Source organism: Heptranchias perlo, chromosome 45 (assembly GCF_035084215.1).
Source record: "Heptranchias perlo isolate sHepPer1 chromosome 45, sHepPer1.hap1, whole genome shotgun sequence".
Lineage (NCBI taxonomy): Eukaryota > Metazoa > Chordata > Chondrichthyes > Hexanchiformes > Hexanchidae > Heptranchias > Heptranchias perlo.
The window spans coordinates 1,157,988-1,183,499 of NC_090369.1; the positions used below are offsets into that span (position 1 = coordinate 1,157,988).

Below are 25,512 nucleotides of genomic sequence, written 5' to 3' on the forward strand. Positions count from 1 at the left end.
AGTTTTATCCGGCGGATGTAAACTGAACCCTGGAGTATTGTGAGCAGTTCTGGGCACCGCACCTTCGGAAGGACATATTGGCCTTGGAGGGAGTGCAGCGTAGGTTTACTAGAATGATACCCGGACTTCAAGGGTTAAGTTACGAGGAGAGATTACACACATTGGGGTTGTGTTCTCCAGAGTTTCGAAGGTTAAGGGGTGATCTGATCGAAGTTTATAAGATATTAAGGGGAACAGATAGGGTGGATAGAGAGAAACTATTTCCACTGGTTGGGGATTCTAGGAGTAGGGGGCACAGTCTAAAAATTAGAGCCAGACCTTTCAGGAGCGAGATTAGAAAACATTTCGACACACAAAGGGTGGTAGAAGTTTGGAACTCTCTTCCGCAAACGGCAATTGATACTAGCTCAATTGCTAAATTTAAATCTGAGATAGATAGCTTTTTGGCAACCAAAGGTATTAAGGGATATGGGCCAAAGGCAGGTATATGGAGTTAGATCACAGATCAGCCATGATCTTATCAAATGGCGGAGCAGGCACGAGGGGCTGAATAGCCTCCTCCTGTTCCTATGTTCCTAACCCGCAGGGTCTGGGAGTCGTCCAGTTACAGTTGCATCGTCGTTGCAGCCCTCTGTTACTAAACTCTGCCCACGTTTGGTCCCCCAGGCAACTGTTCTGTGACTTTGGTGAAGAGATGATAGTGTTGGATACGAATGGAGAGCAGCCGCTGAGCGCCATGGTCTCGATGATCACGAAGGTAAGGGCTGCCTTCCTCCCTCGCTTCAGTAACCTGCCGCTTTAAACCTGTTCGTGTGTGTGTGTGTGTGTGTGTGTGTGTGTGTTTGTGTGTGGCGGGAGCGGGCACTGACTCTGGCGTTGTGTGTTTCAGGACAATCCTGGGGTGGTGACCTGTTTGGACGAAGCCAGGCACGGGTTTGAGAGTGGCGACTTTGTGACCTTCACCGAAATTCAAGGCATGAAGGAGCTCAACAATTGTGATCCGGTGGAGATCAAAGTGCTGGGTCAGTATTTCTGATGTCTTGACCCCTGGTGTCTTTGTTGGAGGGAGGGACAACTGACCTCCCGCACTAGGCTGTACCAGTAAAAATAATTTCCCTTTCTCTACTCTGCATCAGTCTCTGCCCAATCTTTGTACCCGAGATCAAACGCTATGTTATCTCTGTCCAGTCCGGGTGTTGGAGTGCCTGTGAGACGTGTCCATTCCTCCTCCTCCTCCTCCTGCCCCGTGCACCCTCACCACGTTGAATTCCAGACTCCCGGCGCGTTCTTCCACAGGCCCCCGCCCCAGAGTCCCCGAACTCTGACGCAACCCTTCCCCCTTCAGTCTTTCCTGATCAGAAAAGCCTGAACAGGCTGGGGCTCTTTTCTCTAGAAAGGCTGAGGGGTGACCTGATAGAGGTCTTTAAAATTATGAAGGGGTTCGATAGGGTCGACATAGAGAAGATGTTTCCACTTGTGGGGGAGACCAGAACTCGGGGGGCCATAAATATAAGACAGTCAGTAATAAATCCAATAGAGAATTCAGGAGAAACCTCTTTACCCAGAGAGTGGTGAGAATGTGGAACTCACTCCCACAGGGAGTGGTTGAGGTGAATAACAGAGATGGATTTAAGGGGAAGCTGGATAAACACATGAGGGAGAAAGGAATAGAAGGATAGGCTGATGGGGTGAGAAGAGGCTCGTGTGGAGCTTAAACACTGGCATGGACCAGTTGGGCCGAATGGCCTGTACATTCTACGTTTAAAAAAAAATAAAGAAATGTTCAATAGCTTTCGCTAATGCCTGTTCACGCAATTTTATTTGGAGGGTGTGTCAGAGTCCGGGGAAACCTTTTTAATGGGCGAGTTTCAAATGGTAAACGTCCCCCCGATGTGGATCTGCAGTGGGCTCGGTGAAGCCAGTGTTAGCTGAGGCTGATTCGCTGACTGCTGCAGTCACAGTGCTGCTACTTGCCGTCCTATTGAATTTATTCAGCTGTTCTATCGACCTCCTACAGTTTAACTGTTGGGTTCTGTTTAAGGGGAAGGAGAGGCTGCATCTCTCTCACTGGGGTAAAATTCACAGCTTGCTGCACTGTCCAGAAAGCTCCCAGATTTGGCCCATCTCACAATTGCTGTCTGGGCTCTGCTGGATAGCGTGTGTTGGAGATGTCGGGTGAGAACAAGATCACGCAACTGTTTGGCGCCTCCCCTTGTAGTCAAATAGCGCTCTGCCAGTAGGCGATCTCTCGCACGCACCGACTGTACAACAGATGGGAGACAATTGTGGGGGACACGAGAGCCCAGGCTCGGTTCTCTAAGATTGTACGGTACACCCCTCTGGCCAGATCTGCTAAGTGTCTTCACCTCTCCCCTTTTTGCAGGTCCGTACACGTTTAGTATCTGTGATACTTCAGGATTTTCCGACTACATCCGCGGAGGGATTGTGTCTCAGGTCAAAATGGCCAAGAAGCTGAGCTTTGTAAGTATGTCGAGCGGCAAAGCAGCTGGACTCTTGAGGCGATTCCCTCTTCATCCCCCCCCCGGATGTCCGCAGGGAGAGTCGGACGTCATGTGTTGAGTTTTGACTGTGGACGTCTTGTGTTTGTGAGGTTTATGGTGTCTTGTCTTCAGTCGTACACCTGTGGGCTCTACGCTCTTGTTCAGTTAAATCACGGCCCTGGTGACAGATGACGGGCTGACCTCGGGCGACGGACTCCGGTTAGTTAGTTCTTGTCCCTTCCCCTGGTGCGGAGGGACCTCAGCGGGATTTGATGCCTGACCTCCGGTCTCTGAGCGCAGTTTAGAGCTGCTGTGTAACTCCCGTCTTGAATGTAGGTGGCTATCCGTTATGTCCAGTTGGCTCCCTTTCCTTCCATCGCGATATGTCAGTGACAGTGAGGGGGGGAGGTGGCTGCACGCGAGAGATCTCCTCCAGACGACCCAAATCCCTTCACAGCCAATGGATTATTTTTGAAGTTCAGTCACTGTTATGTAGTGGGATGCAGCAGCCAATTTGCGCACAGCAAGATGCCACAAACTGCAATGAGATAAGCCACTTAATTGGTTTTGGTGGTGGTGGTTTAGAGAGGAAAGCTGGCCCCAGGACACTGGGGTGAACGCCCTGTTCTTCTCACGATTCCGTGGGAACTGTAACATTCTCCCACGTTGGGCAGGCAGGACCTTGGTTCAACATGTCGTTCGAACAGCGTGCAGGACTGCACCAGGAGCGTCGGCTCGGGTCCTGGAGTGAGGCTCTGACTCGGGCGAGGGTACTCCCGGGTGCGCCACGGCTGACTCTGGGATAACCAACAGGACGCGGCCTGCTCTGTTGCCTGGAGGTGCTGAGGAGAATTGAAGAGCGTGCCTGAGGATCAGCAGTGGTTTCCGCTGACTGACTGTTCACAGAGAGTGTCGCTGGGATTACGGTGCTGCTAACCCGAGCCGTCCTTTTTTTCCCCCCCCCCCCCCCTAGAAATCCTTAAAAGCGTCGCTGTGTGAACCAGACATTCTGACCACGGACTTTGCGAAGTTTGAGCATCCTGCACAGATGCATCTCGCCTTCCAGGCACTGCACCAGTTCGTGAAGAAAAACTCCCGCCTGCCCAGGCCAAGGCATCAGGTACGACCAACGGGACGGTTACTGGGGACCAGGTGGGGGTGGGTGCCGGGGGTCAGCGAGGAACGGGTTAGGGTGGTACCTGTGAGGGACAGGGTGGGTGCCGGGTGCCTGTGAGGGACAGGGTGGGTGCCGGGGGCTAGCGAGGGACAGGGTGGGTGCCTGTGAGGGACAGGGTGGGTTGCCGGGGGCTAGCGAGGGACAGGGTGGGTGCCTGTGAGGGACAGGGTGGGTGCCGGGGGCTAGCGAGGGACAGGGTGGGTACCTGTGAGGGACAGGGTGGGTACCTGTGAGGGACAGGGTGGGTACCTGTGAGGGACAGGGTGGGTGCCGGGGGTTAGGGTGGGTACCTGTGAGGGACAGGGTGGGTGCCGGGGATTAGCGAGGGACAGGGTGGGTGCCGGGGGCGAGCGAGGGACAGGGTGGGTACCTGTGAGGGACAGGGTGGGTGCCGGGGGCTAGCGAGGGACAGGGTGGGTGCCGGGGGCGAGCGAGGGACAGGGTGGGTACCTGTGAGGGACAGGGTGGGTGCCGGGGGCTAGCGAGGGACAGGGTGGGTGCCGGGGGCGAGCGAGGGACAGGGTGGGTACCTGTGAGGGACAGGGTGGGTGCCGGGGATTAGCGAGGGGCAAGTACCGGCCGTCACATACAAGCGCAGCGATCTGATTAGTTTTTAATGGTGCCAGTTTACCTGGAATTGATTCCTTTCCAAGCCGTCTCCATGAAATCTCCGTTAAAATGTGAGGGAGTTTATCAATTGTAGCTGGTTGTGACTGGAGGGGTCGGTGGGGGTGGAGGGGTCGGTGGGGGTGGAGGGGTCGGTGGGGGCGGAGGGGTCAAGGACGTTTACCCAATGAACCATCGAGTGCCCCGAACCATAACCTGCCGTGGATTCCTGGCGTGAAGCTTCTTTTCTCTCTTTTTCCACCCCCCCCCCCCCCCCCCTCCCTTTTGCAGGCGGACGCTGACGAGCTGGTGAACCTGACCAAGGGCGTGAACGAGAAGGCCTCGCCTTCCACCAGGCAGCAGCAGCTGGACGAGGGCCTGATCAGGAAGCTGTCCTACGTGGCAGCGGGCGACCTGGCACCAGTCAATGCCTTCATCGGCGGCGTGGCAGCACAGGAAGTGATGAAGGTACCGAGGAGCCCCCTCGCATGGCGGAACCTGGTGGGGAGGGGGGGGTGGGGGGGGGTGGTGGTGGGGTGGGGGGTGTTGCTCGTTGCGACCCGAACGGGGCTGTGGGTGGCGTAGAGGATGCCAACTTACACCATTAGGAATCAGTGGAGACCCTCAACGGTAGCGGGTATTTGCGAGGGGACTGTGTTGAGCCATTACAAAGCTGCTCCTTCAGTTACTGGGTTCAGTCATTGCAGACCCATGCCCCCACCTCACCCCCTGCCTGTCGCAGATGCAGGTTGGCTCCCTGGCCTGCTCTGGCAGCTTGTAAATTGCCCTGTAACTGGCTGAAGCTGCGACTGTTTCGCCCTGCCAGCTGGGCACTCGTACTGCCTGGTACCCTCACCTGCGTGTCCTCGAATGATACAGCACAGAAGGAGGCCATTCGGCCCACCGTGCCTGTGCCAGCTCTTTCCCCGTAGCCCTGCAAATTTCTCCCCATCAAGTATTTATCCAATTCCCTTTTGAAAGTTACTATTGAATCTGCTTCCACCGCCCTTTCAGGCAGTGAATTCCAGATCAGAACAACTCGCTGCGTAAAAAACATTCTCCTCATCTCCCCCTCTGGTTCTTTTGCCGATTATCTTAAATCTGTGTCCTCTGGTTACCGACCCTCCTGCCACTGGAAACAGTTTCTCCTTATTTACTCGATCAAAACCCTTCATGATTTTGAACACCTGTTAAATCTCCTCTTAACCATTTCTGCTCCAAGGGGAACAACCCCAGATTCTCCAGTCTCTCCACATTAACTGCTGGCATTCTGGTAAATCTCCTCTGCACCCTCTCCAAGGCCTTGACGTCCTTCCTAAAGTGCGGTGCCCAGAATACGTTACAAAACTCCAGTTGTGGCCGAACCAATGTTTTATAAAGGTTCATCATAACTTCCTTGCTTTTGTACTCTATGCCTCTGTTTATAAAGCCCAGGATCCCGTCTGCCTTTTTAACATCCTTCTCAACTTGTTTCTGCCACCATGAAAGATGTATTCAGCACAGTACAAAACGCTCCCAGTGATATGATCGGACAAGCTTAACTGCTTCATCCTGTCACTGTGTTCTTGCTATTTCTAACTCTGTCTGCCTCACCTTGTGGTACCGATCCCACCTACTGATTGGACGTGAGTTGGCACCTTAACCCCACAGGTCTCCCGGGCTCACCAGTGAAGAATGGTAACTTGGTTGAGGTACTAAAAGGGCGCTTGTGGTTTTTTGTACCCAGCAAAAGGCGGCAGCACCTTCAGGGAGGGCGGGAGGGGAGATTTAGTGAATAGCCTGGTCTGTTTTGGCGTACATAGGCTATTTCTGTCCTGTAATTTCTAACTAGTTTATTCTCCCACTCTATTTCACCTCATCCTATCAGCACATCCTTCTATTCCTTTCTCCCTCGTGTACTTCCCCTTAAATTCATCTCTATTCCCCTCAACCACTCCCTGTGGGAGCGAGTTCCACATTCTCACCACTCTCTGGGTAAAGAAGTTTCTCCTGAATTCCCGATTGGATTTATTAGTGACTATCTTATATTTATCTTTCCTGATAGTTATAACCTCAGTTCTGGTATCATATTAAATCTTTTTTGCACCTCCTCCAGTGCCTCTGTATCCTTTTTTATAATATGGAGACCAGAACTGTGCCCAGTGCTCCGAGTGTGGTCTAACCAAGGTATATGGAGACCAGAACTGTGCACAGTGCTCAGAGTGTGGTCTAACCAAGGTATATGGAGACCAGAACTGTGCCCAGTGCTCCGAGTGTGGTCTAACCAAGGTATATGGAGACCAGAACTGTGCACAGTGCTCAGAGTGTGGTCTAACCAAGGTATATGGAGACCAGAACTGTGCCCAGTGCTCCGAGTGTGGTCTAACCAAGGTATATGGAGACCCGAACTGTGCACAGTGCTCCAAGTGTGGTCTAACCAAGGTATATGGAGACCCGAACTGTGCACAGTGCTCCAAGTGTGGTCTAACCAAGGTATATGGAGACCAGAACTGTGCACAGTGCTCCAAGTGTGGTCTAACCGAGGTATATGGAGACCAGAACTGTGCACAGTGCTCCAAGTGTGGTCGAACCAAGGTATATGGAGACCCGAACTGTGCACAGTGCTCCAAGTGTGGTCTAACCGAGGTATATGGAGACCAGAACTGTGCACAGTGCTCCAAGTGTGGTCTAACCAAGGTATATGGAGACCAGAACTGTGCACAGTGCTCCAAGTGTGGTCTAACCAAGGTATATGGAGACCAGAACTGTGCACAGTGCTCCAAGTGTGGTCTAACCAAAGTTCTATATAAGTTTAATATAACTTCTCTGATTTTCAATTCTATCCTTCTAGAAACGATCCCCAGTGCTTGGTTTGCTTTTTTTCTGGCCTTATTAACCTGCGTTGCTACTTTGTGATTTGTGCATCTGTACCCTCAATTTCCCCTTTACTCCATTTAAACTCTATTTTCCCAGGAGTATGTGGCCTCCTTATTCTTCCTACTAAAATGCACCACCTCACGCTGCATCTGCAACTCCTGAAAACTGAGCTGGCAGGTTCTAGGCTATGATGCGATGCACCATGGGGATGAGATCGAGGGACACAGTGCGGTTTATTCTCGTTTCCGCTGTGTCAGTCAGAGTGTTTGGCCGTTTGTTCTAGTGGCAGGTGTCGGCCTGCATCTGCTGGCTGACCCACGTGCGACCTGTCGATGCTGAGACCTGTCTTGTGCCCTTTCCCCTTTTCAGTCTTGTACCGGCAAGTTCACACCGATCATGCAGTGGCTGTACTTCGATTCCCTGGAGTCCATGCCCGAGGAGAACGAGGCCTCGCTCACTGCCGAGTCCTGCAGCTTCGTAAGTTTACAGCCTAAATCGCACAGCGCCTTGTGATAGCTGGATCGGGAGCAGCACGGACTGCTGAGGGGGGGTCGTGAATTCACGTGTCGTGAAGTGGGGGGAGGGGGGGTTCTATTTGGGAATGAAACCAGGAATAAAATGGCAGTAATTGTGTTGAACATTAAGTCCTGTGTTCAGAGTGCGTTAGTCGGTAATAGATTGTAATTTGACATCTGGCCCCCCCCACTCAGTGCCAGGAATCGGGGCCTGGGACTCTTCGTTAGAGCCAAGCCCGGCCCGGGACAGTGCAGAGCATCAGAACGAACCGTCATCAACCGTCTGGTGAGATGTGTAGTGAGGCGGAGGGAGGGAGGGAGGGGGAGGTCAGGAGACTAACGCTGCCCGGGGGGTACTAACCCCTTCGCTTTTTGTCTGTGACCCGCACTGCGGGGTGATACCAGCTAGAATGTGATCTTTGGGCAGCGGGCGAGGGTTGGTATCTCTGCCTCCGGTCAGGTTAATACTCGCGGTGGGTACCCTGCATTCGAAAGTGACTTTGGCACTGTCCTGTTGCCTGGTCATTGATACTGCAGGAACAGTAACACAAAGGTTTATTCCCGTGTTCCCTGGGATGTGGTTCCCAGGGAACCTCGTTACTTTTGGACAGATTCGGCGGAGGCTGCGCTCCCAGAGTTTTATTTAGTCCGTCCGGTTCCGGGACCTCGTTGCCGCGGCGAGACAGCCCGGCAGCGATCTTCCGATGGAATTCCAGTCGGCCCCGTACTGCGTGAGGGCTGAGCATTGGGGATTCTGGTCACCCCCGAGAGGAGGCGACTGAGGGAGGGAGGGAGGGAGTCTGATCATCCCGGAACGGAGGTGACGGAGGGAGGGAATCTGCGGTACAGGATTGGGAAGGGTAGATCCTGAACAGTGCTTCAAACTGAATGGTGACAGGAGGACTGGGGTTACAGGTCATTCTGGAGGAGAGGGAATCTTAAAGAATCAAAGGACTTTAATTTCTCCAGTGCCTTGACCTCGGGACGTCCCAAAGCGCTTTACAGCCAATGAATAATTTTTGACGTGTAGTCACTTGTAATGTGGGGAACGTGGCAGCCAATTTGTGCACAGCAAGCTCCCACAAACAGCACTGTGATAAATGACCAGATCATCTGTGATGTGGGTCGAGGGATAAATATTGGCCCCAGGACACCGGGGAGAACTCCCCCCTGCTCCTCTTCCAGTAGTGGCCGTGGGATCTTTTACGTCCACCTGAGAGGGGCAGACGGGTCCTCGGTTTAACGTCTCATCCGATAGACGGCCCCTCCGACAGCGCAGCGCTCCCTCAGTGCGGCCCCCGGAGAGTGTCGGCCTGGATTATGTGCTGGAGTCTCGAGAGTGGGGCTCGACCCCGCGACCTTCGGACTCCGGGGGGTGAGTGATGCTCGCTGAGCCACGGAAATTTAGGGCTGACGTCGGGAAGCTCATCACCCCAGTGATAAACGTGTGGCGTGGACCCGGGGGGGGGGTTTCAAACAGTCGGATGGTGCTGTAGGGTCTTTCTAGGTGGCCTCCCTCAGATCCTCTTCGCCTGTTGTGTTGTTGGAAAGTCCCTCGTCACCGTGCTCCTTTTTTCTGTGCAGAGGAACTGCCGCTACGATGGCCAGATCGCGGTGTTTGGTGCTGCCATGCAAGAGAAACTCTCCAAGCTGAAGTACTTCCTGGTAAGTACACGTGGGTCGAGCCCGTAGAATTGGACGGGGGTGGCGGGGTTGTTGGGTGAAATGCAGCCTGGCCTCTCCTGGGGGTGGGTGGGGGGGGGATTCTCTCCCTCTCATAGCGGGGAGGGGTGGGGAGAGCTCTTCCTTGCGCTGGAAGCTCGGGCAGACGGCGCAGTGTTGTCGGTCGGTCAGTCAAAGGCACACGATGTGAAGAGCCCAACGTTCAGTGACCAGCCTCTCGTGGCTCGCCCAAAACCAGTTCTTAAAGCTGCCGGCCCAGGATTTCCTTCACTTGTGCCAATGGAGGCTGCAATTTCCACTCTACTGGTTAGGAAAATTAAAGGGAGGAGGAAGGAGTGGTATGTGGAGGGGTGGCTCTCTGTTTGACCATCGCTCCCGCAGCAGATATCCTCGGTGTGGGTGATGGTCCCAGGGCTGCCTGCCCCCGATCTGCCCCCACACTTTCGGGCGAGGGGTGGAGTGTGAGAGGCTGTCTGTAGTTGAGCAGCTTTGCTGCGTCTCGCCGGCTACTGGTGACGGATTGATTGCTGGTTTCTGCAGGTTGGTGCCGGAGCCATTGGCTGCGAGCTGCTGAAGAACTTTGCCATGATTGGCCTGGCCTGCGGCGAGGGAGGGGAGCTGACTGTCACCGACATGGACACCATCGAGAAATCCAACCTCAACCGCCAGTTCCTCTTCAGGCCGTGGGACGTGACTGTAAGTGCAGAGCGAGCCGGGTCTGTGGGCCGCAGTGGGACCGGACAGAAAGGAACCGGGGCTGAAAGGGTTAAATTACGAGGACAGGTTGCACAGACCGGGCTTGTATTCCCTCGAGTGTAGAAGATTAAGGGGTGATTTAATCGAGGGGTCGATAGAGAGAAACTATTTCCTCTGGTGGGGGAGAGTCCAGAACAAGGGGGGCAGAACCTTAAAATTAGAGCCAGGCCGTTCAGGGGTGATGTCGGGAAGCATTTCTTCACACAAAGGGGAGTGGGAATCTGGAACTCTCTCCCCCAAAAAGGCTGTGGATGCTGGGGGTCAATTGGAGCTTTCAAGACTGAGAGCGATAGATTTTTGTTGAGTGAGGGTATCGAGGGATATGGAGCAAAGGCGGGTAAATGGAGTGAAGGGACTGAATGGCCTCCTCCTGTCCCTGTTAACCTGGTGAGAGTTTGCACCTTCGGGGGCGAAGGTGGTAGATGACAAGACAGGCGGGCGGGAGACTTCGCCCCTCGGGCTGGGCCTGGACCCCCCGGGGGAGACGCGTTGAGTGTTTCCTGCCACTTATCGCCCGCTAATACAAAGTTTACTTTCCTCCTCCTCCTCCTCCCCCAAACGCAGAAAATGAAGTCTGAGACAGCGGCAGCCGCGGTGAAGCAGATGAACCCCAACATTCGGGTCACCGCTCACCAGAACCGGGTGGGCCCCGACACAGAGAAGGTTTATGACGACGACTTCTTCGAGGCTCTGGACGGCGTGGCCAACGCCCTGGACAATGTCGATGCCAGTACGTGTCTCCGCGCTCGCCCAGCTGCAACGTGTCTCTGCGCTGGGGGGGGGGGGGGGGGGAATTAGAAACACACAGCCTGTCTCCTCAGACTGCGTCGCCTTGCTCTGCACCCTAGAGGCCGGGGGGGGCCTCTAGGGGTGCAGAGCAAAGGCGACGCAGTCTGAGGAGACAGGCTGTGTGTTTCTAATTCCCCCCCCCCCCCCCCCAGTCAATGGGGCATGTCACCCAGGGCTCCAGCACAGTGTAAACAGGTGCCAAGAGCTGCGGTTATAACTATCGGGAAAGACTGAACAGGCTGGGGCTCTTTTAAGAGAAGGCTGAGGGGTGACCTGATCGAGGTCTTTAAAATTATGAAGGGGTTCGATAGGGGAGACGTAGAGAAGATGTTTCCATTTGTGGGGGAGACCAAGACTAGGGGCCATAAATATAAGATAGCCAGTAATAAATCCAATAGGGAATTCAGGAGAAGCTTCTTTACCCAGAGAGTGGTGAGAATGTGGAACTCACTCCCACAGGGAGTGGTCGAGGGGAATATCGTAGATGGATTTAAGGGGAAGCTGGATAAACAGATGAGGGAGAAAGGAATAGAAGGATAGGGTGAGATGGAGTAGGGAGGGAGGAGGCTCGTGTGGAGCATAAACACCGGGATAGACCTGATGGGCCGAATGGCGTGTTTCTGTGCTTGAAATTCTAGGAGGAGCAGGGCGGCGATGGTGCCCACCTACGGTGCAGGGCACTGCTCTGTCCCGCTGCTTCATCTCCATTTATTGGAGGGTCACGGGGAGGGGTTCGGTAGGAGCGAGTCCTGCACACGAGAGCGGAGGTGGCCCTGATCCAGGAGCGTTTCCGGGGGAAACCAGTCCAGAAGCTGTGGACGGTTCCCACTTCCTGCGGAACAAATAACCTTGTTCTGTTCCGGCCCTTTCTCAGCCTCCGAGCAAATTGTTACCTGTGGTGAAGTCTTCAAATTAGAAGTTATGAGGGAACCTTTACACTCACCATAGCATTGAAGCAGACAGCGGAGGGAGAAGGTGATACTGTGGGCCCCACAGCCTTATTAATAAAAGCTGTTCTGGTTCCAAACAGGCTCATGTATTGTGTGGGGTCTCCTGTCGACAGCCGTGTGTAAGATGTCTGCGCTCCTAACACCCCCGGTTCCTAACGCAGTGCTTTGCTTCCTCCTCCTCCCTACAGGAATGTACATGGACAGGCGGTGTGTGTATTACCGCAAGCCCCTGTTGGAGTCGGGCACACTGGGCACAAAGGGTAACGTGCAAGTGGTCATTCCCTTCCTAACCGAGTCGTACAGCTCCAGCCAGGACCCGCCGGAGAAGTCCATCCCCATCTGCACCCTCAAGAACTTCCCCAACGCCATCGAGCACACCTTGCAGGTGAGGCCTGGGTCGAGCGTCACGCACGCGGGCAGTGTGGTCGCAGGTGGCAAGTCGAGTAACGGGCGGGCACCTGAGGTTTCGTCTCCTGCCCCCACCAGAGATCAGCTTGTGCCAGGAGAGGGTTCTGAGCTGTGTGGCACTCGGGCGAGGTGCTGTTGGGTTCAGGTCTGTCCTCGGGGCTGAATTAGTCGGAGCGGATTGACTGGAGTGTCCCGCAGCATTGAAGAGTGTAAAATGATTATTTATGCAGCCCCTTTAACATAGTTAAAAACATCCCAAGGCGCTTCACAGGACCATAAATCAGAGAATAATTGACACCGAGGCACGTGGATATCAGGACAGGCTTGGTCAAAGAGGGGGGGGTTTTAAGCAGCGTCTTAAAGGAGGAGAGAGAGACGGAGAGGTTTAGGGAGGGAATTCCAGAGCTTAGGGCCGAGGCAGCTGAAGGCACGGCCGCCAATGGTGGAGCGATGGAAATCGGGGGATGCGCAAGAGGCCAGAATTGGAGGAGCGCAGAGATCTTGGAGGGTTCTAGGGGCTGGAGGAGGTTACAGAGATAGGGAGGGGGGAGGGGTTTGAACACGAGGATGAGAATTTTAAATTCGAGGTGTTGCTGAGCCGGTGTAGGTCAGCGAGGACTCTTGGTATCTGTGTGGAATGATTTCGCCCTGGGGCTCCCGATAGGCTGGTGTTGCGGTGACTTGTCACCCCCCCCAGGTGTTGAATGCGCTCTCTGTTCTGCACCTGAATGGTTCAGCTATCGAGTCTGGATTGTGCTTGGTGGAGTGGTCTGTTTTGGGAGCAGTGTCCTGCCCCTCCTGCCTCCTAGGAAGCCTAGCTGCTGTGTTAGGAGAGTTTGAGAGAAATTAGTTGGAGATTTTTGAGTCCCCCTGCAGTTTTACCGGGTGTGATTGGTGGGGGGGTTTGCAGGGGTCTGTTTATGATTATTAGCTGAACACTCTAATCTACTGACACACTGACGTGACTTGAGTTGGTCCTTTTTATCTTGCAGTGGGCTCGTGATGAGTTTGAAGGACTGTTCAAACAGCCAGCTGAAAACGTCAATCAGTATATACAGTAAGTTGGTTCTTGCTCTCGCTCGCTCCCTGGTTTGCTCAGTGCTGTACCTGAAGCAACAGTCTTACCCGCGCGTAATGGGCATCTTAACTGTGCGGTGAAGTGAGAACTCCGTTAACCAGCAGCCACAGCATGTCGGAGCCGCGCTCGGTACTGCCTGGGGGCCGGGAGGGGCTGGTTCTCCCATCCCCGGTGTCCGTCGACAAGCTTTCCGTTCCTTGGGTGTCTGTCGACTGCCCGCCTGTGGCTCTGACACAGCTGAGATTCTCCCCTTGCTGTGGGGGTTGTGTCCAATTCCATTGAAGTGGATGGAGGGGTTATGTACCACCCTGCTGGTGGGACACCAGAGGATGTGGCTGGAGGGGTTATGTACCACCCTCCTGGTGGGAGACCAGAGGATGTGGATGGAGGGGTTATGTGCCACCCTGCTGGTGGGTGACCAGAGGATGTGGATGGAGGGGTTATGTGCCACCCTCCTGGTGGGAGACCAGAGGATGTGGATGGAGGGGTTATGTGCCACCCTGCTGGTGGGAGACCAGAGGATGTGGATGGAGGGGTTATGTGCCACCCTGCTGGTGGGTGACCAGAGGATGTGGATGGAGGGGTTATGTACCACCCTGCTGGTGGGAGACCAGAGGATGTGGATGGAGGGGTTATGTGCCACCCTGCTGGTGGGTGACCAGAGGATGTGGATGGAGGGGTTATGTACCACCCTGCTGGTGGGAGACCAGAGGATGTGGATGGAGGGGTTATGTACCACCCTGCTGGTGGGAGACCAGAGGATGTGGATGGAGGGGTTATGTACCACCCTGCTGGTGGGAGACCAGAGGACGTTCAAAGGAGAAGTCACCGCACCAAGCTGCAACTGGGAATGGAAACTTCACTGGCTGTGCTGGCAGTCTTCAGTTTTGCTAACGCTGTGCCCTGAAAGCTTATAAACCCACGCACTACAGCCCGGAACACACCTGTCACTTAATATCTCTGTGACGCAGCTGAGAGCATTGGTCCTGCATGTGGCTGTTGGTGCTTAATGGCCCCCTTCTACAATCCTCACTGTCACTCGTTCACTAACCACCTCCTTACACCAAGCCCACCTCTTCGTATCCCAGCTCAGGACTTCAGCCTCACTCCTCCTGTCAACCCCTGCGCTCAGTGCCAGCTCTGAGGTGCGCGGTAAGGCCAAGCAACGTAGGGCAAAAAGGGGTTTGGCACAGCCGGGCGTCCCGTGATGGTGTTGGACCAGGTGTAGCAGCAGCGAGCTGGGGGGTTGAAAGGGGGAACCCCCTCCTGTGGTTGGAATCATGCCCAACGCACGGGGAGGTGTCTGTGGGTGCAAATACTCTCCACCGGCCTGGGCGGGAGCAGCCACAGCAACGCTCGAAGCTCCACCCCACCCCATCCTGGACTGAGCTTGATATTCCAGCCCCCCCCCCCTCGTACGGCCGTGCAGCAGCTCAGCTCACCATGGTTGCGATTATACCCCACCGCCCCCTCCTTACTTTCCCGCTAACTGGTGTTCTCTCCTTTTCGCGCCGCAGGGATTCCAAGTTCATGGAGCGCACCCTGAAGCTGCCGGGGGCTCAGCCCCTGGAGGTGTTAGAGGCGGCCTTCAAGAGCCTGGTGACCGAGCGGCCCAAGACGTGGGAGGACTGCGTGACGTGGGCTCGCAACCACTGGCAGATCCAGTACAACAACAACATCCGACAGCTCCTGCACAACTTCCCACCCGACCAGGTACAGCAGCCCTGCGGCCCGGGCCCCCGCTGATGTGGAACGGTACCCTCGGACCGGCAGTAATGGCTCTTAACTCTTCTCTTCTCCTCTAGGTCACAACCTCAGGCACTCCATTCTGGTCTGGTCCAAAGCGGTGTCCTCACCCACTGGAGTTTGACGTGACGAATGTAAGTGCAGGGAGCGGAATCGGGAACTGGGTGGGCTTTCTAATTAATGCAGCCCCCTCCTGGTGTTAATGGGGGGCTTTCTAATTAATGCAGCCCGCTCCTGGTGTTAACTGGGAGCGGAATCGGGAACTGGGGGGCTTTCTAATTAATGCAGCCCACTCCTGGTGTTAACTGGGAGCGGAATCGGGAACTGGGGGGCTTTCTAATTAATGCAGCCCACTCCTGGTGTTAATGGGGGGCTTTCTAATGAATGCAGCCCCCTCCTGGTGTTAACGGGGAGTGGAATCGGGAACTGGGGGGCTTTCCACTTAATGCAGCCCACTCCTGGTGTTAACGGGGAGTGGAATCGGGAACTGGGGGGCTTTCTAATTAATGCAGCCCCCTCCTGGTGTTAACGGGGAGTGGAATCAGGAACTGGGGGGCTTTCTAATTAATGCAGCCCCCTCCTGGTGTTAATGGGGGGCTTTCTAATTAATGCAGCCCCCTCCTGGTGTTAATGGGGGGCTTTCTAATTAATGCAGCCCCCTCCTGGTGTTAACGGGGAGTGGAATCAGGAACTGGGGGGCTTTCTAATTAATGCAGCCCCCTCCTGGTGTTAATGGGGGGCTTTCTAATTAATGCAGCCCACTCCTGGTGTTAACTGGGAGCGGAATCGGGAACTGGGTGGGCTTTCTAATTAATGCAGCCCCCTCCTGGTGTTAACTGGGAGCGGAATCGGGAACTGGGTGGGCTTTCTAATTAATGCAGCCCCCTCCTGGTGTTAATGGGGGGCTTTCTAATTAATGCAGCCCACTCCTGGTGTTAACTGGGAGCGGAATCGGGAACTGGGTGGGTTTTCTAATTAATGCAGCCCCCTCCTGGTGTTAACTGGGAGCGGAATCGGGAACTGGGTGGGCTTTCTAATTATTGCAGCCCCCTCCTGGTGTTAACTGGGAGCGGAATCGGGAACTGGGTGGGCTTTCTAATTAATGCAGCCCCCTCCTGGTGTTAACTGGGAGCGGAATCCGGAACTGGGTGGGCTTTCTAATTAATGCAGCCCCCTCCTGGTGTTAATGGGGGGCTTTCTAATTAATGCAGCCCACTCCTGGTGTTAACAGGGAGTGGAATCAGGAACTGGGGGGCTTTCTAATTAATGCAGCCCACTCCTGGTGTTAATGGGGAGTGGAATCGGGAACTGGGGGGCTTTCTAATTAATGCAGCCCCCTCCTGGTGTTAATGGGGGGCTTTCCACTTAATGCAGCCCACTCCTGGTGTTGACGGGGAGTGGAATCGGGACCTGGGGGGCTTTCTACTTGCAGAGCTGAAGTGCTTTAACTAACAGACAGAACTCCCCCTTCCTTTTGCTAAGTTGGGGCAGTCTTTGAGGATCAGTCTCTTTCTAAACCTACGGTGGGAGCTGGCTGCGGTCTGGTTCACAGTTTAATCTGCTCCTCTCTTTTCCCCCTCCCCGTAGACCCTTCACATGGACTATGTGGTGGCTGCTGCTAACCTCTTTGCACAGACATACGGCATTAAAGGGTCGAGAGACACGACTCACATCATCGAGATACTGAAGTGTGTCAAAGTGCCGATTTTCACACCGAAATCTGGCGTCAAAATCCACGTTTCCGATCAAGAGCTCCAGAACTCTAACGCTTCAGTCGGTGAGTGTCTGGAATATATTTCCGGTCGTGTCACGGTCCGCAGGGGAAAGGGGCCCGTGAGCGAGTGACGAAGGCTCTCGGTCCAGCCTGGCCTCTGCCTGGGTGTTACTGTTTCTGTTTTTGTTGGGTCAGGGTATTAAGGGTTTTCGGAAGCAAGTAAGGTAGATGGAGTCCTGGTACAGATCAGCCATTGAATGGCAGAACAGGCTCGAGGGGCTGAATGGCCTCCTCCTGTTCCCATCTGTCAGCAAAAGTCATCTGGGAGATCAAATAATCTCCATGTGTAGGAGAAGGCACATGCCATCTCTTTGAAAGAGCTGTCCAATTATTCCCACTCCCCCCTGCCCTTTCCCCTCAGCCCTGCAATTTTTCTCCCCTTCAAGTATTTATCCAATTCCCTTTTGAAAGTTACTATTGAATCTGCTTCCACCGCCCTTTCAGGCAGTGAATTCCAGATCAGAACAACTCGCTGCGTAAAAAAACATTCTCCTCATCCCCCCCCTCTGGTTCTTTTGCCAATTACCTTAAATCTGTGTCCTCTGGATCCCGACCCTCCTGCCACTGGAAACAGTTTCTCCTTATTTACTCGATCAAAACCCCTCCTGATTTTGAACCCCTCGATTAAATCTCCCCTTAACCCTCTCTGCCCCAAGGAGAACAATCCCAGCTTCTCCAGTCTCTCCACATAATCGGAGTCCCTCGTCCCTGGGACCATTCCGGTAAATCACCTCCGCACCCTCTTGACATCCTTCCTTATTGACTTTCCAACCCTTAATAAAACGTGAAGTGGGAGAGTAGAAGGCTGTACTGCTGGTGCCAGTGCTCAGCGTGAGGAAGTGCAGTCCGGGGAACTGAGTTTGCCCCTCTTGCTGCTTTTCGCTGCAGTCGGTACTTGATCCGGGGGAGGTGGATGGGGAAGAGTACACGAAACGCCCCCCGTCACTTGCTGTGTGTGTACAGGATTAAATGACACTCTGGTACAGTGGGGTGTTCAGGGAGATGTAGTTCAGGGGAGAGATAAGGTGTCTGAGCCCAGGTTAACTGCTTGTGTTTGCTGTAGATGACAGCCGATTGGAGGAGCTGAAAACCACACTTCCTTCTCTGGAGGCACTGTCCACCTTCAGAATGTACCCCATCGAGTTTGAAAAGGTAAGGGCCCCCCTTCACAATGTACCCCATCGAGTTTGAAAAGGTAAGGGCCCCCCTTCACAATGTACCCCATCGAGTTTGAAAAGGTAAGGGCCCCCCTTCACAATGTACCCCATCGAGTTTGAAAAGGTAAGGGCCCCCCTTCACAATGTACCCCATCGAGTTTGAAAAGGTAAGGGCCCCCCTTCACAATGTACCCCATCGAGTTTGAAAAGGTAAGGGCCCCCCTTCACAATGTACCCCATCGAGTTTGAAAAGGTAAGGGCCCCCCTTCACAATGTACCCCATCGAGTTTGAAAAGGTAAGGGCCCCCCTTCACAATGTACCCCATCGAGTTTGAAAAGGTAAGGGCCCCCCTTCACAATGTACCCCATCGAGTTTGAAAAGGTAAGGGCCCCCCTTCACAATGTACCCCATCGAGTTTGAAAAGGTAAGGGCCCCCCTTCACAATGTACCCCATCGAGTTTGAAAAGGTAAGGGTCCCCCTTCACAATGTACCCCATCGAGTTTGAAAAGGTAAGGGCCCCCCTTCACAATGTACCCCATCGAGTTTGAAAAGGTAAGGGTCCCCCTTCACAATGTACCCCATCGAGTTTGAAAAGGTAAGGGCCCCCCTTCACAATGTACCCCATCGAGTTTGAAAAGGTAAGGGTCCCCCTTCAGAATGTACCCCATCGAGTTTGAAAAGGTAAGGGCCCCCCTTCACAATGTACCCCATCGAGTTTGAAAAGGTGAGGGCCCCCCTTCACAATGTACCCCATCGAGTTTGAAAAGGTAAGGGTCCCCCTTCACAATGTACCCCATCGAGTTTGAAAAGGTAAGGGCCCCCCTTCACAATGTACCCCATCGAGTTTGAAAAGGTAAGGGTCCCCCTTCACAATGTACCCCATCGAGTTTGAAAAGGTAAGGGTCCCCCTTCACAATGTACCCCATCGAGTTTGAAAAGGTAAGGGCCCCCCTTCACAATGTACCCCATCGAGTTTGAAAATTGTGTGGGATCGAATCTTATGGCATAGAAAGAGGCTGTTCGGTCATCGTGCCTCTGCTGGCTCTTTGAAAGAGCAATCCGATTAGGGTAGAAATGTTTTTTTAAAACTGGAAGCTGCTTTGAGACTGGGGAGCTCTAATTAAAATGGCAGCACACGTTGGGACTTGTCGATTTTCCCTTTTTTGATTTTAATGTTTAATGGATTCGGGTGCAGTCGCCCAGTGTTCATGGTTCCCGATTCGTAACCCAGACTTGGTGAGTTCTAGTCGCAAGTTGGGGAAATGGAATTCGATTAAATTTGGTGATTTGTGAGGTGGCACCACTGGAACTGACCCTGAAAACCGATGGTTTGCCTTCGAGACCTGTCTGGCTCACCAATGTCCCGGAGAGGAGGGGACCTGGTGGGGGTTATAGGTCCAGTTTGGAGGTGAGGATTTGTGTCTTGTCCGTGTGTAGGTCCATTTTCCACACCCCATGATGTGACCGTCCTCATGCTGGTTACGGATTTCTTCTTTTAAAACCCCGGATCAAACTCCTTCCCAAACGTTCCCCCGTGTCTCGTCTTCTCATTGCCTTTCCAACCCTTGATAAAACCGGAAGTGGGAGAATTGATGGCTGTACTGCTGGTGCCAGTGTTCGTTGTGAGGAGCTGCCAACCAGAGACGCAGCTTCCTTACCAGTCGTTGCTGCAGCCTCTGGAGAACTGATTGGAGCTCGCCAGTCTCAAAACAGCACTTCCGGTTGTAGAAAAGACGTTTCCACCTCCCTAATCGGGATAGCTCTTTCAAGAGAGCTGGCACAGGCACAATGGGCCGAATGGCCATCTCCTGCGCTGTGTAATTCTACCCTCTGTGCGGTTCAGCGTAACAGGAGCTGAGGAGGTCGGTGAGCTCTCCCTCCTGGACGTGGTGACTGCCTCGGTTGTGATCAGGGGAATGGAGAAAGGTCACGATTCAGGGCCCGCTAAAGGCCTGTTGTAAATCTCTCTGTGCCCCGAGCTGTGATTTCAGTTTGACTCGGTGTGTTTTTTTTTAAAAAAATGTTTCTGCAGGACGACGACACAAACTTCCACATGGATTTTATCGTGGCTGCTTCCAATCTCCGAGCGGAGAACTACGATATCCCACCCGCTGACAGACACAAGGTAAGTCGGCCAGACTTTGGGGGAGGATGAGGGGAAACCTGACCCGGTGACCCGGCCCGTACCCAACTGTCCGCCTCTGTTCCCTCCCGCAGAGCAAGCTGATCGCCGGGAAGATTATTCCCGCCATCGCCACGACGACTGCGGCCGTGGTGGGCCTGGTCTGCCTGGAGCTCTACAAGATCGCCTTCGGGCACGGGAAGCTGGAGTCCTTCAAGAACGGCTTCATGAACCTGGCGCTTCCCTTTTTCGGCTTCTCGGAGCCCATTGCTGCTCCCAAACATACTGTGAGTACAGGGGAGGGGCCGGGGGGGCTTTATCGGGGTGTCTTGACCCGGGGCCTGGTTCCCGGTGGGTGGTTCAGGAGGGACCCTGTCCAGGTTCGGAGGTAAAATATTACAAGAAAACTTAAAACGGGTCCCAGGAAGAGCTTCAGTGCACGGATTGAAATAATCTGCTCCGGAGGGTGGAGGAGGTAAAAACAGATGTTCCGAATGCAGCTGCAAGCTGAGATGGGAGGGGTGGGTCTAGGTTGAGGGGGTACTGGAGGGGTGGGTCTAGGTTGAGGGGGTACTGGAGGGGTGGGTCTAGGTTGAGGGGGTACTGGAGGGGTGGGTCTAGATTGGGGGTTAGGGGGTACTGGAGGGGTGGGTCTAGATTGGGGGTTAGGGGGTACTGGAGGGGGTGGGTCTAGATTGGGGGTTAGGGGGTACTGGAGGGGTGGGTCTAGATTGGGGGTTAGGGGGTACTGGAGGGGTGGGCCTCGATTGGGGGGGTTAGGGGGTACTGGAGGGGTGGGTCTAGATTGGGGGTTAGGGGGTACTGGAGGGGTGGGTCTAGATTGGGGGTTAGGGGGTACTGGAGGGGGTGGGCCTCGATTGGGGGTTAGGGGGTACTGGAGGGGTGGGTCTAGATTGGGGGTTAGGGGGTACTGGAGGGGTGGGTCTAGATTGGGGGTTAGGGGGTACTGGAGGGGTGGGTCTAGATTGGGGGTTAGGGGGTACTGGAGGGGTGGGTCTAGATTGGGGGTTAGGGGGTACTGGAGGGGTGGGTCTAGATTGGGGGTTAGGGGGTACTGGAGGGGTGGGTCGAGATTGGGGGTTAGGGGGTACTGGAGGGGTGGGTCTAGATTGGGGGTTAGGGGGTACTGGAGGGGGTGGGCCTCGATTGGGGGTTAGGGGGTACTGGAGGGGTGGGTCTAGATTGGGGGTTAGGGGGTACTGGAGGGGTGGGTCTAGATTGGGGGTTAGGGGGTACTGGAGGGGTGGGCCTCGATTGGGGGTTAGGGGGTACTGGAGGGGTGGGTCTAGATTGGGGGTTAGGATATACTGGAGGGGTGGGCCGCGATTGGGGGTACTGGAGAGCTAGACTTTGCTCGAATGCCCTTTCTCATCCGTGGAGACGATCTGGGTTTGCCTTGCCTGTTGTATGTAATATTCTACATGCCTCGGTGAGCTCCGTACTTGCCCCAAGTGTGGGATCGGCCCCCCCCCTCGTGGTGTTCCTTCCCTGGGAGCTGCTCTGCTTCCTGCCCCAGGAACGATGTTCGCATTGGCGGGGCTGAGTGTCGGGGGTTGTGGTAACACTGGAAGCTGGGTGAGCAGCGACAATCCCCGGGGGGGGGGCCTGACGTGCCTTCTGCCGTTGTGGGGAAGTATCGGAGAGGCGGGTAGGTCATCGGTAACGTCTCATCATCCTGCGAATTGAGCAGAAACATTCGCTGTTCCTTCTGCACCCGCGCTCACCTGGCCCTTGCTTGCCTGTTTTCTCAGTACTATGACAAAGAGTGGACGCTGTGGGACCGGTTTGAGGTAACTGGAGTGAAGCCCAGTGGAGAGGAGATGACATTAAAGCAATTCCTGGATTATTTCAAGGTGAGTGGCGTTGCCTGACTGGTTGGTTGGGCCCTGTGGTGAGACTGGGCTAACGAGATCTGTAACCCCCTGCATTCTCCATCGGTTTTGATTCACTCTCCAGCCACTTGTCACTCGGCCCGTTCAGTTCCTGGTGAGTGATGTGGGCCTTGTACTGGCCTTAATCATTGCATGGCTCGGTGACGTGTAGTGGGAGAGATTGTACACTCGATCTTGTGCCCAAAGGATGGGGGGTTATAATGGAAAATGATACCGGGGCTGAAAGGGTTAAATTCCGAGGACAGGTTGCACAGACCGGGCTTGTATTCCCTCGAGTGTAGAAGATTAAGGGGTGATCTAATCGAGGGGTTTAAGATGATTAAAGGATTTGATAGGGTCGATGGAGAGAAACTATTTCCTCTGGTGGGGGGAGTCCAGAACAAGGGGGCAGAACCTTAAAATTAGAGCCAGGCCGTTCAGGGGTGATGTCGGGAAGCATTTCCTCACACAAAGGGGAGTTGGGAATCTGGAACTCTCTCCCCCAAAAAGCTGTGGAGGCTGGGGGTCAATTGGAGCTTTCAGAACAGAGCTTGATAGATTTTGTTGGGCAAGGGTATTAAGGGTTAATCACCAAGACTGGTAGATGGAGTTGAGATACAGATCAGCCATGATCTAATGTTGGAACAGGTTTGAGGGGCTGAACGACGACCTCCTGTTCCTATCTGTAATACCGCAGTATTGGATGTGGCTCACATCTCCGTTAATGTTTGGGTGTGATCCTTCCTCAGGCCTGCCAGAGAGCTTCCCTTCCCGTGGAGAGCCCAATGATTAGCCATGCGACTGTAAACTTCATCTCCTAACTTCCCTTTCTTCCCCCGCCACCCCTTCACCTGCCTTTCTGCTTTGAGTGGGACGGAATACCCGTTAGAGCAGCTTTTGCAGAGCTGGGACCTCAGAGGATGTGATGTCGGGGAATCTTAACGATTAGGCTCTGTCGTCAGCAGTTAGACTGTCCAGCTCCTCTCCTTCCAGAGACCGGGTGTAGTCGATTTAACGGTACAGTGTATTTAGAAAACATATAGACCAATTGCCAGGGGTGGGGGAGTGTTCGGTGTGGAGGTCGGTGAGAGAGGAGGGGGTGTGTGTGTGAGAGACCTGGTCGACCCAGTGGCTCCCTAGGGAGATGCAGGGCTCTGCAGTGTTGTGAAGGTGTAAATCGGAGGGCTGGCATAACATTGTGTGGGGACCGGTGCACTTACTCTGTCCTGTCCCCAACAGAACGAACACAAGTTGGAGATTACGATGCTGTCGCAGGGTGTCTCGATGCTGTACTCCTTCTTCATGCCCGCTGCCAAGCTCAAGGAGCGGATTGAGCAACCGTACGTATAATCTGGAGACCACTACACCCGCGCTGACCCAGGACCCAGACCGAGCGCAGTCCCGGCATCACCAAGAGCCCAGGCGTGGCTCCCACACGGGTGATCAGTCACTGGGGGGTTGGGGCGTCCAAACTCTGCCCTTTGTGTCGCTCTCCCAGTCTGGTGTGGCCTATCCTCGAACTGCGTTGAGTTAACTGATCTTGGGCAGGCTGGCAGTAGGGATCTCTGCACCTCCTGAGCGACCGAGTCGGGGGGGGGGGGTGGGCAAATCAGACAGCGTACTCTCGGATGGTCCGTCTCCCTGCTCAGGTGGGTGTTAAAAGATCCCCCCCCCCGGTGGGAGTTCTCCCCGGTGTCCTGTGACCTTCGCTCCTCCCTCAACCAAAAGCCAATTATCTGCTCCCCTCATTTGCCGTCCGCGGGACCTTTCTGTGCACAAATTGGCTGCTGCGTTTGCCTGCGTAATAACCATTTTGGAGACATCCGTTTGTTGTCAACGCTTCGGGCTGTCCTGAGCTGTGTCCGTGCCTCCTCCTCCGCCGACGTCCTGTTGGAAAGTGAGGGGTAGGATCAGGAGGGAGCGTGACGCTCTCGTAGCTGAACAGTCTGCTAATGCTCACTGGTTTCGCCAGTGAAGAACAGCCATTGGGTGAGGTTTGGGGAGGTGGGGAGGCCGCTGATCCCTGTGGAACCTGTACCCCAGTTTGAGTCGCCACCTTCAGGAGTTTGATTCTTAAAAAATCGCAGCAGGAGAATCAAGGCTGGGAAGTAGAGGTTTGATCTGCCTGTTGGATTCAGGGCCCTGTGATCCCCACTGCACCGACTGAGTCTTCAGGTGTGAAACCAGACCGTCGTCGGAATATTCCTGTCACCGGGGCAAAGGGGGTTCACGAACCGGTCCCCTCTACATGTCCACGTACTCGCTTTCCAGCAAAAATTATTGGCTTGCTGTCGGAAGCTGGAAACGAGGCTCTATCTTCCCCCTTAACCCCGGGGCTACTGAGGCCTGTTGTGCAGTCGTCCGCGCTGAGATCAGCTGATGCGCCACGGACTGGGGGTAGGGGCAAGGTTGTGGGTTTGAGCCCATTCCAGGGACTCGAGCCCATAGTCCAGGCAGATACTCCCAGTGCTGAGGGAGCGCCGCGCTGTCGGAGGGTCGGTGCTGAGGGAGCGCCGCGCTGTCGGAGGGTCGGCGCTGAGGGAGCGCCGCGCTGTCGGAGGTGCCGTCTTTCGGATGAGACGTTAAACCGAGGCCCCGTCTGCCCCTCTCAGGTGGATGTAAAAATCCCACGGCCACTATTGGAAGAAGAGCAGGGGGAGTTCTCTTTGGGGTCCTGGGGCCAATATTTATCCCTCAACCAACATCACTTTTTTAAAAAAAAAACCCAAATCATCTGGTGATTTATCACATTGCTGTTTGTGGGATCTTGCTGTGCGTCAATTGGCTGCTGCGTTTCCCACATCACAACAGTGACCACACTTCAAAAAGTACTTAATTGGCTGTGAAGCACTTTGTCCGGAGGTCGTGACTGTAGAAATGCAGGTTTTTTTTTTCTACCTTCCCCGTGAACCCCCAGCCTTTGGTCTAATTGGGTGTTTGTTGGGCCCACCTTTACTTAACGTGCCTCACAATGTGGAGCACGGGGTCCAGCACAGACCAGTTGGGCCTCCCGCCCTCCGTGAACTTCAGCTCATCCAAAACTCTGCTGCCCCCGTATCCTAACTCGCACTGAGTCCCGTTCACCTGTCACCCACTGTGCTCGCTGACCTACACTGGCTCCCGGTCCGGGAACCCCTCGCTTTTTAAAATTCTCATCCTCGTGTTCAAATCCCCCCCCTCTCCCTATCTCTGTAACCTCCTACGACCCTCCCAGATCTCTGCGCTCCTCCAATTCCGGCCTCTTGTCCATCCCCCCGATTCCCATCGCTCCGCCATTGGCGGCCGTGCCTTCAGCCGCCTCGGCCCTAAGCTCTGGAATTCCCTCCCTAAACCTCTCCGCCTCTCTCTCTCTCTCTCTCCTCTCTTTAAAACCTGCCTCTTTTGACCAAGCTTTCGGTCACCTTTCCTAATATCTCCGTCTGTGACTCGGTGTCTGATTTTGATTGATTTACGCTCCTGGTGAAGCGCCTCGGGGGGGACGGACGTCTTTATTACATTAA

The 25,512-nt window shown here is 54.4% G+C and overlaps 1 protein-coding gene and 1 non-coding gene across 2 annotated transcripts in view; both read left to right on the forward strand.

Annotated features, from left to right (window-relative positions):
* Nucleotides 1-25,512, forward strand: part of LOC137306778 (ubiquitin-like modifier-activating enzyme 1) — a 42,634-nt gene that overhangs the window by 15,432 nt on the left and 1,690 nt on the right. The window contains exons 7-25 of the mRNA XM_067976154.1: nucleotides 667-757; nucleotides 890-1,022; nucleotides 2,384-2,481; nucleotides 3,475-3,621; nucleotides 4,576-4,752; nucleotides 7,510-7,617; nucleotides 9,240-9,320; nucleotides 9,879-10,034; nucleotides 10,659-10,824; nucleotides 12,022-12,218; nucleotides 13,234-13,298; nucleotides 14,837-15,032; nucleotides 15,125-15,199; nucleotides 16,653-16,842; nucleotides 17,903-17,991; nucleotides 20,031-20,123; nucleotides 20,216-20,407; nucleotides 21,893-21,994; nucleotides 23,252-23,352. Of these exons, the coding sequence (XP_067832255.1) occupies nucleotides 667-757; nucleotides 890-1,022; nucleotides 2,384-2,481; nucleotides 3,475-3,621; nucleotides 4,576-4,752; nucleotides 7,510-7,617; nucleotides 9,240-9,320; nucleotides 9,879-10,034; nucleotides 10,659-10,824; nucleotides 12,022-12,218; nucleotides 13,234-13,298; nucleotides 14,837-15,032; nucleotides 15,125-15,199; nucleotides 16,653-16,842; nucleotides 17,903-17,991; nucleotides 20,031-20,123; nucleotides 20,216-20,407; nucleotides 21,893-21,994; nucleotides 23,252-23,352 (2,457 nt within the window). The remainder of the gene's footprint in view (nucleotides 1-666; nucleotides 758-889; nucleotides 1,023-2,383; nucleotides 2,482-3,474; nucleotides 3,622-4,575; nucleotides 4,753-7,509; nucleotides 7,618-9,239; nucleotides 9,321-9,878; nucleotides 10,035-10,658; nucleotides 10,825-12,021; nucleotides 12,219-13,233; nucleotides 13,299-14,836; nucleotides 15,033-15,124; nucleotides 15,200-16,652; nucleotides 16,843-17,902; nucleotides 17,992-20,030; nucleotides 20,124-20,215; nucleotides 20,408-21,892; nucleotides 21,995-23,251; nucleotides 23,353-25,512) is intronic.
* LOC137306854 (small nucleolar RNA SNORA71) lies at nucleotides 8,136-8,265 on the forward strand. Its single transcript, XR_010958944.1, has one exon. It is a non-coding gene; the product is annotated as a small nucleolar RNA SNORA71 (small nucleolar RNA).